Below are 13,422 nucleotides of genomic sequence, written 5' to 3'. Positions count from 1 at the left end.
GTACTCTCAACGTAAACAAAATTCAAACCGGAAAATTATATAAATTTTGCATGTGAAATGATGAACGAAGGAACCAACCTGGATCTCCGTTTATTATTTTTTCGCAAACGATTACAATCTCAAGGAAATTATACGATTACATTTGCAACGACGCTGCAGATGAAATTAAGAAGGAAATTACAAACAGGAAGCAATTGAGTTGCATGGGAATGTGATTGCGATCATACGGAGAAGATGGGGTTGAGGCTGAAATCAACATCCCAGAGCTCGAAACGTCCGTTGACAAAGTCATAGTATCCTCCCTTGATTGCTAGGGTTTTCTTCAGCAAACCCTCTCTCACAAACGGATAGCTCAGCAGGTTTCCGATCGATACATTCACCGCCTCCTGCACTCGTTTCAGTCAGTTAGTAAATTAATACGGCGCTAACTAGTAATTAAGTACATGGATTCTTATATCCGTACTTACCTTTTCACAGTGGCCGCAGAGATCAGCGAAAGGAGCATCGGCACCATGATCTGCCTTCACCTTCTTCCCTGCCGGCGATGCGATACCAATCCAGTCTTCTATGAAGTCACTGCATCATCCATGCATCCATCATGCACATGTTTATATGTTGGTTTCCCATAATTTCATAATTAAGATAATAATTAAGTGTTTTTGATTGGGGTTGCTTCTGAGGGAGCTAGAAAGTAAACTTTTCTAACAACCAAAAACAGCTATGAGTACGTTTGACAGCAAATGCTAAAGGTGTTTCTGGCTTGTAAAAGCACTTTCTGGAGCAACTAACATGTGGTTCTTCAGAAATTAAGCACTTCTAACAAGTTAAGAACAATTCCAAACAACCCTAAGCTGATAAAGAGTGGCTTGTTTGCTTACGTGCCAAGGGTAGACCCATCTTCTGGAATCGACAAGAGCGCCTTGATTCCTCCACAGGCGCTGTGCCCAATCACCACTATGTATGAAACCTATACATACATATAGTAATAGTACATACAAAAGATTAATTTATATTAGTAATAAAAAAAGCATTTAGCTAAATATGATTAATTATTACAAAACCAAGAAATTAAACCAAAATGCATGGATTAATTAATTACCTTGAGATGCAAGACAGCATACTCAACGGCCGCCCCAGTTCCAGCGTATTTAGTCTATTAACACAGATAAAACTAAATTAAAACATATATACATACACATACATATATAGGGACACACAAAAGGGAAGCCGCATTTTCTTGTGACAAAAGAGAGAAAAGGACGAGGAAATGTGTAAACCTTATCATAGGGTGGGACCAAGTTAGCAACTGTGCGGACAACAAAAGCCTCTCCTGGCTGCATATCCAGAACATGTGAAGGACAGACTCGAGAATCCGAGCATGCAAACAGCATAAACTTGGGCCATTGTCCTTTGGCAAGTTCACCGTAAAGAGCCGGATTCTTGCTGTTAAATTAAGGAAGAAAATGGTTATTAATTTGTCTGCATGCAACTTCATATATATGACGTCAGTTGAAAGCGAATCTCGTTTAATCCTATATTTAAGAAGAAAAGAGAGCATACTCGTATTTCTCTTTCTTGAAGTAAATGAAGCCGCTCTTGAGCCTCTCGGCGGCATCATAAGGCTTGGTGGCGCCGTTGGCCTCGGCCGTCGCCAGCTGAGCTGTTACCTGCTCCACTTTAGCAGCCGCTTCAGCCCTCAGCTCCTCCTTCTCACTGAGAAGTTTCTGGAGAGATGCAATGGCCTCTTCGTACTCCTTTGCCATTTCTTCCTTCTACTTATTTTTCACACACGCAAATAATATCTTAACATTAATTTATACCCTTTTATGTCACCTAAATATTTATTAGGGAAAATTAGTACCATACATGTGTAATTTTCCTTTTTATTCATTTTGGTTCAAACCATACACATGTCATTTTTTAAGGATGTTGAATCAATGAAAAGCGTCCACGTCATCCCGATAAGAAGAGGATTAGTTGAGTGATAAGAACACTGATTAATTATAGATGATGATGTGTATATATATAATCAAACGTGTTCGAGGCTGGTATTGGACACCAGTAGAGTTCCATCTACCAATTAATTTTCGTTCTATACTTTAGAAGTTTTACCACGTGAACCAAAGAGCTATCAGGACATAAATATTGTTGAAGAGATAAATAAAGTTTCAAACAATGGCAATACATATTATTCTCATATAAAGCGGCTGCCACTACAAGAAAAACTAACAATAATTACGAGTAGCACAGAATGGGATAGGTAAAAGGCATATTAGTGGTTGTATCGTTGGATATTACTTGCAAGTTGCTAGTAGACCTTTTACCCATTCCATTCTTGCAACGGATTATATCAGCGACAGTTGTCAGATTTTCGATGTAGAAGAGCATATAGGTAGTCACTAGTCACGTTGTCATATACACTACTTGAAAGTAATGTACACATGATGAGTTGAAGGATCTAGAGAGAGAGAGAGAGAGAGAGAGAGAGAGAGAGAGAGAGAGAGAGAGAGATAAGAGTACCCGAGTGATAGCAGGAACGGAGGTAACAGGCTTGTTTTGGATGAGGTTAGGGGGAGGAGCTCTACAAGGAGAAGAAGAAGAAGTGCTGATCCTGGCAGAAATACAACTAGGTTTCCTGCTGGTAGCGGGAGAGAGGGCGGAGGAGGTGGAGGAGGTGAGGTTAAAACTCTTAACTGACGAAGCTGAAGACATGATGGGCAACAGCTCTGGAATTGCCTTGCTTTATACACCTCACCATCCCACAACTATATGAATATGATATATTTTTCAGCCCCACACCACACCCCCCAGTGCCTCTTCTGAAAAATGTGATAGGGAAATCTCAGTCTACGAGAGCTTCTAATCTTCATGGATGAGGTTTGGACGTTGGAGATGAACCCAATCTCTCTATCTCCTTTCACTACTACTGACCATTTACATTAATTGCATGGCCACCATGCATCTCTACCATCTATCTGCCCTTATCACTCACAAAAGTACTGCTAAATTTATTTTTTTACCTTCATCATCTTCCTAAATAGCTACTTTCTGCATTGCCTGTTTGCCACGAAATTTTTGTGTATCCCTCGAAGCATCCTATGGTGCTATTATTTAGCGTATTATATAATATGAATGAAATGCAGAGTTGATATGTCTCACCTCTCGTTGACTGAACTTTTCCAATCCATATGTTAAAATTCGAGCGGAACAGGTAAAATAGTAACAACACTTGACAGTATTTTGAATACACTAATAAACTTACTTGTTTGCCACCTGCCACCACGCCATTCGTGTTGTCATGAGTAGGAGTATGGTGGCGTGTGTCTGCGGGCACATGATACTTTTTAATCCCTAGTGCCCCACTTAGTCGTATCTCGATTGTTCTGAGTGTGAGTGATAATCAAGTTAGTATGATATCCAAATTGCATGTAGTAGTCGATCGTGATTTTGTACGTATAATTCAGTTGAGATGAGTTAGATGCATCCCGTTCTTGTATACTAATGCAATTGTGAGCTACATACATTATAAATTTATTTCATAATTTCCTAAAAAAAAAAGGGATCAGCTAGTGGCGAAGTCATGACAGTCCATCCTATCGGGGGCCGGGAAGACTCATAGAGGTAGTTTAGCCTCCTCAGCCACCATCGTTTGATTCACCAGCTCCAGGAACCGGACTTAGCTAAGGCCAACCATGTGAAATACACCTTGAAATTCTCCTCAATTACTGAGTCACCCCATGGTAGTTAATCTCCTTCCTATAGCTACCTACTTTGGTGACTTACGAACAAGGAAAAGACGTATAATTTAAAGAAGGGGTGTGCTATCCACACACCTCATTTTACTTCTTGCACACCTCTTGATAATTTATGTCCGTTGATCTTCTTCAATTCATCCGATCCAACGGCCGAAAATTAAAAAGGTGTGTGTGAGAAGTAAAATGGGGTGTGTGGATATCACACCCCTTTCAAAAAACCCAACATCCCAATCGTAGGGTCTCCCGAATTACATTTGAAGATTAATTATTGGTTTCTAAATTCTAACTGAGTCACTTGAAATATATCAAATATGTTTATAACGGGGAACCACATCTCCCTATCTTGAATTAGTTTTTTAAACTATATTAGATGTGATAGGTTCATCTTTCTCTTAAAAAGTATAAAAAGTTTTTACCGTTTGTATGTAACGTATGTCATAGATTGTTGTATTCTAAAAAGACTTGTGGCATATGCACATTGTCGAAAGCCATGTATATATAATACTCCCCATATACTTTCAGCTTTTCAGGGTTTATGGTTCAGGGTTTAGGATGACAGTGTAGATAATGTTTTAATCTAAGGATATACACCACAAAGCCAAAATGTGAAAACCAAAAGAATAAAAATAAAATTGAAAAGGTTGAAGAAGACATGCTAGCTAGCTTGTGGTTCTCGGCATCTCTAATATCCTTGGTTGACATGGATATAATGGTGGACGACATGATGGGTGATGGATTACATAGATAAGGTCCTACTCCTATCCTTAAAACATATGGCTCCTGTGGATTCTAATACCCACTACGACCGCATATAAGATGCAATCTGATTTCTCACCTTTCTATCTATGGTATGTTATATATTCTACCTATGGACTTTAAGGTACTCAATCTATAATACATTTGTTGCAAATTTGCGAAGAAAATCTTGTATGTCATGGTAATCACGTAACAAGATATGTAGATATTTACATATGTACGCCTGGTGACATGACAAATAGAGATCACCATACATTCTTTGGGCTGCCCAATTTAACCCACAATGGGCAATTCCACATCCTTTGGTGTCTTGGATTGAGATTCTCTCTGGATCTCACACTCTTGAACCTATGAACCGAGCAATACGAACCGTTCAAGAGATAGATATTTGGGCGTTGGAGAGAGAGATTGTGTGTGAGGTGAGCTAGTGGAATGAGCTAATGAGGACACATGATTTAAATTGAAGAGTCTAGATTGCTCGATCCGGGGGCTCCGAAATGTAAAATCCAAAGAAAAATAATTGTTTGATATATAAAATTAATCCTAGTTTCTTCTAATTACAAGCGAGAACTTAAATGAAAAGTAAAAGATCACACCTTCATGCCCATTCCCCATGATTGTTCAAGTGAAATTTGGACGATGTAGCCCTGCGCAGTTGATGTAACACCAAAGGGCGAGATGAGATTAACTTACATGGAACATGAGATGCAATGGTGATGGCATTTCAAGCCCATCAGACACCATTATGTTTCAACTTTTCAACATAATAACGTGATTGGTTTGAAATACTATCACATTGGCATCTCAGTTACAAGTTAGCTCTTCTCGAGAGTTGGGAGAGGAGGGTGGGGGTGTCTGATAAGTTGATGCAAGCTCTTATAGAAGCTCCTTCAGTGACTTAAACCGATTGTGTTATGATACATGTCGACATTTTCTAACCAAACACTCTGTCGATATTTTCTAACCAAACACTCTGTCGACATTTTCTAATTAACAATGTGTCGACATCCTTATGTCATATTTCCGGCATACATTAGATCAGATGGCATATGCTTATGCTGGGCCCCACTTCCCAGCCAATACGGTGGTTGGTAGACAAAATCCTGAAAAATCGGATCCAAAAACGTGTGACTCAAGTAAATAGATCGAAGAGAGTTTTGGATGCAAAAGATTTAAACTTAACTTATTCTGTGTAATCATATCTTTGGGATTATATTTTCCTGGTGTGTAATCTCCTTGTATCGCACACTGAAGCAAGGAAATCATATGCATTCCCGACCATTTACCCACATACGCGTCGTCTTCCTAATTACGCGTATTCTGATTAACTTTCTAAAACTGTCTGTCATCTTGTATTTTAACTTATCTACTTAACAACAGGTGATTAATTTGGAATACCGCTCATTTGACGTTTCTAACAATTGCGGCTTTTATTTCATCCATCAAGTGGGTTGTGGCGTACATAAGCTTTCCGTGGGTGGTGACATAAAGGCCCATAAAAAGGCACCAGTAACAGAACAACCTCAAGAATTGCATCATGTTACATTTATGAAAAATGTCTTTATTTTAGGGACTCAGAAGACATTCATTTGCACGATTTGTATGTTCTAGCCTCGAAAATTGTTGAATCGCGGTACGTTGTACTTGCCAACCTACTTTGGAGCTAGTCTAATCGGGCATATCGAGAACGAAACGCAACGAGCTGCTTTTGCCAGCATGAAGCGCTCGTTTTCTGTCAATGGCCTCTCAATCACCTTCACAATATTCACATCCTAAAACAGCAAAGTGTCAAAACAGCCATCATCCATCAGTATCATTTACGCGGAAAAGCATACTCGTTGGACTTGGACAAGTCCAATTTTTCGCTTACTGGAAGAGAAAACAAGTTAAATGATCTAATCTACTCGCTCAAATTCATAAGAAGAGAAGACACTCGACGAAAAAGAAATGCAAATTAGTGCACTGACCTTTTGCGGTTGTTGAACAGAAGGCCTCACGCTGGCAGTATCGCCAATGATGATTATATTGTTGACATTTCCACTTTTATCCCTTTCAGATGGGGAGGATGTTGAATGCCGCCAATTCCCATTAACAATGAACTTGTAGTAATACCTGCAGGGCAGAACATCATCGTGTCATCACTTAAAATGAAAATTAGATAAACTCATCGTGCGACATTTTCAAGATTAGCTAGTCTAAGAAAACTTGATGGAAAATTCAACACAAGTTAACAGAAGGCATTAGATCTCATATTTTTATTATAATCGTAAAAATCAAAATAACACAATGATTTTACTTACTTTCCTTGTGAAAGTCTGATTTCTGCTTCCCATCGTGATCCCCCTTTGTAATTTGCCCGAATTGGTTCTTTCCAGTTCGCGGTGAAATCTCCAACTAAGGTTACGTCCTCCCCCTGTAAACAGAGACGGGGTGAATCAGGAAGCACAAACAGAAGCAAAATAAGTTCTATTACTGCTCGACAATAGAACAGTATAATGCTTTAAGGACTACGAGCTTAAAACTATTTACAGATCCAGTCCTACGCCAAGTAAGGCATCGAGAAAGAAATTTCTTTCAGTCCCTTCAGATTTATCCAATGACCAACATCACTGCTAAAGTATACGTTGTACATTGAAGTTGAAACTGAAGTTTTCAACTACCTCTTGCCCATTCCATACAAATATCACAGCATGTGTTGGAGGTCCTTCATGTTTCCCGTTTTCCACCATGGCTATAAGATCCCATGTCGCCCAAGCAATTGCCGGTCTGCATTGAAATTGCAAGGATATCTTTCAATTAGTGACAAAGTACTCCTTTTTCTTTAACAAGTCACAGACTCACAGCAAGGAATTGCGATCTTCCTCGCAACAAATAATTTTTGTCATGCTAAGATGTTTCTTTTCATAATGTGTAAAACTCAAAGGAAATGAGGATGGTTAAGACGGCTAACCTGTCAGGCCTGCATAAATGCAACCCAGTGACAAAATTATAAGCTGCATGAAGGGAAGTATCTGTCATCCAGTGCAGGTATGCTATTACGCAAGTAGGAGACCGATCAAAACCAGTTGTACAAGTAACAAAAACACAATGATTCTTCTTTAATAAGCGTAATAATAACCCAACACAGAATGGTAGTTTCTTCCTCAAATCAAAAGAATCTCCCTCCCTGCAAAAGAAAAGGTTCAGACGTTTTACGAGGCCGTGGTAGTGAGCTGTAAGCAATTGACACTTCAGAAACTCATTTCCATTTCTGAAATTTAATGCCCGACCTCCATGATTTGAAGTGACTTCAAAAGAAAGATAAATTTTGTCAATCGATAAATAGAATAGTGCACAGATTTTTTGTTTACCTTATTGGATAGTTAATCATCAGAATACCGAACTTTTGGCATGACTCATTTATTGCATTGGAATTTATTCCCCAATTTTCTGTCTCAGTTCCACTTTGGAAATTCAGTATAGCAGTAACTCCCTGTACGAAGAATTTCATAGCAGTTAAAGAGAGACACAGAAAAGAAGTTGATACAATGTGTATACGAGTAGACTGCATATTTCAATGACAATACAAAAATGTTGTTTTACATTTTTACAAATATACAAGGTTTAGCTGCACTCACCGCCACATTTTTCAGTGCCGCCACATCATCTTCTGTTTGTATGCATGATCCAACGTATATGTGTTCAGTAATCTGACACATGAACAACATAACAGATGAGCCCTTATCCCTAGTTTTCAATGCAAGTTTATAGTTGAAGAATTTGATGAACATCACACCTTACTGTAGCGCATACCAAGAGCGTGGTTATAGTATAGTTCGCCTTTAGAGCGATCCAATGCCTTAACATATTCATCCAGTGGGAAGTTCCCATGAGCCCATTCTCCATCGCCGGACTCCTCTTCAGCGTAAATACAAGCAAGTTGGCTCAGGGGTTGGGCAACAGTATTATTCTGCATTTGTGATTGAATGCGACCATTTTGGCCATTCAAATAATTCCATCCTTGCGGTTTCAGAAACTTTGAGGAGAACGTAACAAAGCCAGAGTTCCCACCGGTTCCTGGAGATGATTGCAAACTGGAAGCCAGCACAGCCTTGTTCCAAGTTGCAAAAGGAACTCGACCTCTATTAAACAGATTATCGAGATCATTCATAAGAAGCAGTTGCTGAATTGGAAAAGGAGAGAAGGGTCTCTCAAGAACCAGGCTAATAGATCCCGTTTTCTCCTTCAGCATCTTCCTGGAGAAACCAAAGACTGAAACAAATAAAAAACAAATATGAACACACATTCATGAACGAATTTCGAAAATTTCAACAGCTAATTCAGACATTGAATCACGCGCACAGTAAAGAACAAATCTTTGCCCACTGCCCTTCAGATTCATCCATAACAAACATCGGTGTCTCGGCATTCATTAACAAGTTCAAATTAGGCATTTTTCATCATCTTTCGTGCAACTGAAATTAAAAATGTTAATGGCATACTGTGTGCGCAGATGTGCGCGTAGTCACATTGTCGATGGCAAATGTACTAGTTCGAATCTCCATTGTGACGAAAAGGTCACGGCGAGTCGTGGAAACATCCTCTTTGTTTTTAAAAAAAAGAAAGGTAAGGCTGTGTACGATAAACATTCCACCCCTCGCAAAGCGGGGTTTCTATAGATAGTACAAAAAAAATATGGCATACTCACTGGGTATCAACAAAGTCGCTTGCTTCAGCAAGCCTGCCGGCGGACAAATCGCCGGCCTTTTTCAATGTGTCGCCCACCATTACTATCCTGGACTTCTCCGCATTCCCCTGCAATTTCAAATTCAATAAAATTAAACCAATCCATCGATCGATCAATCAAAAGCTCGGAACTTTTGTTCTAGAGAGAGAGAGAGAGAGAGCGATGAAGACCAAATGGCGGAAGTACCCCTTTCTTGAGGGCGTGGACGAAGATTCGGCCGTCGACGGAGAGCGCGAATCGAATCCCGAGCGGTTTGTCGAGAGTGACCATGTACTCGTTCAAGTTCATCTTGAACGACGACGAAGACGAACCGCCCGACATCGCCAGAACCCTAACCGCTCCGCCACCTTTGTACCGGAGCTTCTCCGCCGATGAACGGCGGCCGTTGATGAAAGCCACCTGTCCGCCCCAAAACGCGGAGGAAGAGGAAGAGGCGCTGATCAACGGCGGAGGCGAAGAGCGACCGTGAGCTCTACAACTCGGCAGCTGCAGAGTCGCCATCTTCCTCTTCCCAAGGAATCGGTGACAGTTTTTTCCGTTTCAAACGGTTAGAATTTGTTGCAGAGATGGTGCTGGAGCGAGAGCTTCTTCAGCTTCTTACTCTATCCATCCAGTGAACTCTCTCGAGTGCGCTCTTTGACTGTCACGTGCGTGCCAGCTCATCCTAATACCAGCAGTGCCACGTGGATAATGGCCCACCAACCGGTGCCAGTGAGAGGTATGACGTTGACCGTGGAAGGGTAAAAGTGTAAGTTTAAGAAGCGCAGGGTCTGCGTTCCCGCGAGATTTTTATTGTCTATTTGTTTCTTTTTTAGTAACAAAGGCCCGATTTACCTGAGCCCTTTCAACTAGATCTGTAAACGGGTCGGGTTTGTTGGGTTTAGGTCTGGTTGAACTTGATCCGTTAAGTTAACGGGTCATCCGAACCCGACCCGTTAAGTTAACTGGTCACCCGTTTCATCCGTTAACAATTATTATTATTATTTTTTTTTTGCATAGAGTTTATATTTTGTTTTAAGACTTTACTGAAATTACTAAAACATCCTCGACTAACAGGTGTTAACAAGTGCTAACGGGTTGACATAAAGTGACCCGTTATTTAACGGGTTCACCCGTTATTTAACGAGTTCACCCGTTAGCGACCCGACCCTTAAAGCATTCATCCAAATAGTAATATTAACGGGTCGGGTCAGGTCGGGTCCAAAATGCCATGTCTACTTTCAACAAAGCAAAGAAGGAAAAGGATCATCATCGCCGGGTTCTTTTTATGGGGATTTTGGGATTCTGCGATCGTGATCGTTCATCGTACATCGTGTGATCAGTTTTCATTAAGTACTATTTATATTTAATTTTAAATTTTAAATTTTAAAATAATTTTTCATCGCACAATATACAATAAATGGTTACGATTACGAGATCCTTAGAATCCCCGGGAAATGATTCCTTTCAGCAAAGAAGGCCTCAAGAAAGTCTCCTTGGCTATTTTTTGCCTAGTCCCTTGGAGAGAGAAATCATAAAGTGATATTGTAATTCGACGTGGCATTGCTAAATGGTGGTACTCACTATTCACTAATGAAACACGACTTGTGAAATGGTGTGCGATAATTAAAATTATACTTTTTATTAATAAAATGAGACTTTTCATGAATACTCTGTCATCTTGTAGTTTTGTGTCAATTTTCATGTCATTATAAAACATTATGTCAAAAACATGAAGTGGTGGAGAATTCATCGAGAATCCACTTTTAAGAGAGTACCGTTAACATTTCTCACTTGACAAGAATTTTTTCTTTGTGTCCGGAATACAAGGTCTTACACCACATATATAAATGGAGGGAAGTTTTATTTTCAGAAGTGTCTTCTCCTTGTATATTGACATGTAAAAGTATCATCCCGTGTTTCAAACATACTGAAAAGTCTCCCTCGGATAAGAATCCATCAACGTTGAAAGAAAGGGTTTTGGAGCATATAAATATTATTTTGTAAAAGTTGAACAATTCCCAAGCCTCTCTCGAAGCATGATCCTGACCTCTCGGATCGATCGTAGTACGTGAATTAATAAGGTGTGTTTCCACGCAAGTTTCCCAAATAAAGTTAACTTGCTCCGCACTCCTAACTAATTTCGTGCTCACATTTGTTTTGTCTTCCTTTTTATGTCATCAAGTTGAAATCCATCCATCCATCTCGCAATTCACATTGAAGGAGTCCGTGTCTTTGATATATTAAAGCATATTTGGAAGCTATCATATTGTTAGACCATCGTATTTTTCACATTGGTGTTGCTAGTTAATGCAAAAAATAAAAATAAATAAATAAAGTTGAATGTTAAAGTTTTAGAAAGATGAGTTGCGGTTCACCTGTAATAGCATTAATACTATTGCCGCTTAATCACTCTGAGGAGTTTTTATGCAAATGATCTCACTGCAATTAGAAGTGAAACTATTTAATATTTCGATTTGTTTTGTGAGATGACTAATGTAGAACTTTTTGCTTTATTCAATACACAACCTTACATGGGACCACTTTGGAGGTGGCTAGACGAGGAGCTACATCGGTCATGTTTATAACTGAACCCAATAATTTCAGCCCAAATTTGAGAACCGCTCTGAGACTATATTAAAGTTTCAGAAAGACGAGCCGCGATGCACCACTAATAGCACCAATATTATCCCCCCTTAATCATTTGCTCAATCAATAGGTGTGGGTTTTTATGTATAAGCTCTCGACGAAATTAGAAGTGGAAGCATTTGATATAAGTTACGATTTGTTTTGTGAGATAACCAATGTGACTTCTTATTTTATTTAACATTGTGTTTTGAGAGAATTGACGACCAGTAACTCTTGAAGGAGAAATTTTGAACAAGAATACTCCAATCACGCCATACATACGACAGTTTTCTTAAAAATATTGACGTTCTTGTATTTTAGTTTCGTCTGTTTAATATACTCAGTTCAATCAGTATCAGAATCGTTATTAAACAACTATACCCAAAAAAACATTTCATCCGAATCTTTGCTACTGTAGTCACTTTACTTTTCCCTCTGCCGACGCTCAAGTCAAAGGACGGAGACACCCACTTTGTTATCAAGCCAAACGCTAATTACCATTTAGTCTTGGTAATTATGATAACCTCATCCATTACCATTAGTGATTAATCGTGTTTCAGCTCAGCAGCGACCAGATTTGCACTCATCAGTTCAGAATGCGTCAACTTCCGCTCCCACTGTACACAAAAACTCCAAGATTGTTTTTTAAAGGAGGCTAGTTGGTAGCAAAAATACTTCAGTTATCTGTTTTTAAGAGTCGAAAAAACTCACAGATGCATTTTAATCTCTTGTTACAATCATCATTTGATTCGCTATCGTCAGAAATCGAACTCAGAACCAACCGTGTGAAATACGAGCATGAGATTCATGCCAATTTACTTCAGGATTTGAGTATGAAAGATTCCTACTTTTGCTTTCTCCTGTTTTCCAAAATTAGGGCAAAAAAGTTGTGCAATTGGAAAACAAAATAGAAAAACAGCAGCGTAATTCGACAAATGCTCTTTTTGTAATTTAATTTTTGGTCGAAGTGCTATTTATGATTAAAAGAACGAAAACATCCATCACTTTATGATTTTTTACCATGAACAGTATTTTGTTTTCAGATTGACGAAAAAGTCTTTCATAGACTGAGTCTTCACTTAGCAGTGACAATGTTTAAAATTTCTTCGATATAATCGATATTTTTATTAAAATATTAAAAAAAATCAAAGAAAGATAAGGAAACAGGGGTGAATTTCACCTCATATCAAATAAACTCTTAAGTTTAGGTTAAAATCGACATATACCGTCGATATTTTTGACACATCTATTAAATATTGGTGAAACTCTTATTTGTCGTCCAAATCAATGTTTGACAATCCTTAAAGTTTCATTTTCAATTTTCATCATTTTTATAAAAAAAATCAATCGATATTGATATTCAATACATCCGTCGATATTTTCACAAATTTGCAAATCAATATTTTCACCAATACCGATATTTTAAACACTTACTCTACGTAATATATTACATGTCAATGTCATAGTTAATGTATCTCACTTCTAAAATAAATTATTAAAAACTGAATATAAGAGTTATAATTTGAGCGTCCTTATTCATAATACACGAAAAAATTATTCGAAACGAGTGTCGATACG

At 38.7% G+C, this 13,422-nt stretch overlaps 2 protein-coding genes across 6 annotated transcripts; both read right to left on the bottom strand.

The window, feature by feature from the left end:
- Positions 1 to 12: 12 nt before the first annotated feature.
- Positions 13 to 5,340, bottom strand: LOC126610569 (carbonic anhydrase, chloroplastic-like). Of its 3 annotated transcripts, none has more exons than XM_050278668.1 (7): positions 5,108 to 5,340; positions 1,561 to 1,772; positions 1,278 to 1,443; positions 1,100 to 1,153; positions 879 to 967; positions 468 to 576; positions 13 to 386 (listed from the first exon to the last, which is right to left on the bottom strand). In XM_050278668.1, exons 1-7 carry the CDS (start codon positions 5,117 to 5,119, stop codon positions 222 to 224), a joined length of 807 nt encoding a protein of 268 aa, XP_050134625.1. In that variant the 5' UTR covers positions 5,120 to 5,340; the 3' UTR covers positions 13 to 221. The 3 variants fall into 3 exon arrangements, with proteins under 3 accessions (XP_050134625.1, XP_050134624.1, XP_050134626.1); XM_050278667.1 differs by lacking the exon at positions 5,108 to 5,340 and adding an exon at positions 2,521 to 2,766; XM_050278669.1 differs by lacking the exon at positions 5,108 to 5,340 and adding an exon at positions 2,521 to 2,669 and having other exon boundaries at positions 1,561 to 1,775.
- Positions 5,341 to 5,915: 575 nt separating this feature from the next.
- Positions 5,916 to 9,869, bottom strand: LOC126610566 (phosphoglucan phosphatase LSF1, chloroplastic-like). Of its 3 annotated transcripts, none has more exons than XM_050278662.1 (10): positions 9,424 to 9,868; positions 9,199 to 9,305; positions 8,287 to 8,746; positions 8,129 to 8,200; positions 7,862 to 7,983; positions 7,462 to 7,677; positions 7,172 to 7,277; positions 6,812 to 6,924; positions 6,479 to 6,623; positions 5,916 to 6,283 (listed from the first exon to the last, which is right to left on the bottom strand). In XM_050278662.1, exons 1-10 carry the CDS (start codon positions 9,736 to 9,738, stop codon positions 6,164 to 6,166), a joined length of 1,776 nt encoding a protein of 591 aa, XP_050134619.1. In that variant the 5' UTR covers positions 9,739 to 9,868; the 3' UTR covers positions 5,916 to 6,163. The 3 variants fall into 3 exon arrangements, with proteins under 3 accessions (XP_050134619.1, XP_050134621.1, XP_050134620.1); XM_050278663.1 differs by having other exon boundaries at positions 6,244 to 6,380; positions 9,424 to 9,869; XM_050278664.1 differs by lacking the exon at positions 9,424 to 9,868 and having other exon boundaries at positions 8,287 to 8,762; positions 9,199 to 9,308.
- Positions 9,870 to 13,422: the final 3,553 nt, after the last annotated feature.

This window comes from Malus sylvestris, chromosome 17 (assembly GCF_916048215.2).
Source record: "Malus sylvestris chromosome 17, drMalSylv7.2, whole genome shotgun sequence".
In the NCBI taxonomy this organism is placed as follows: Eukaryota; Viridiplantae; Streptophyta; class Magnoliopsida; order Rosales; family Rosaceae; genus Malus; species Malus sylvestris.
The sequence above is the reverse complement of the archived record's forward strand: the minus strand, read 5'-3'. Positions and strand labels throughout refer to the sequence as shown.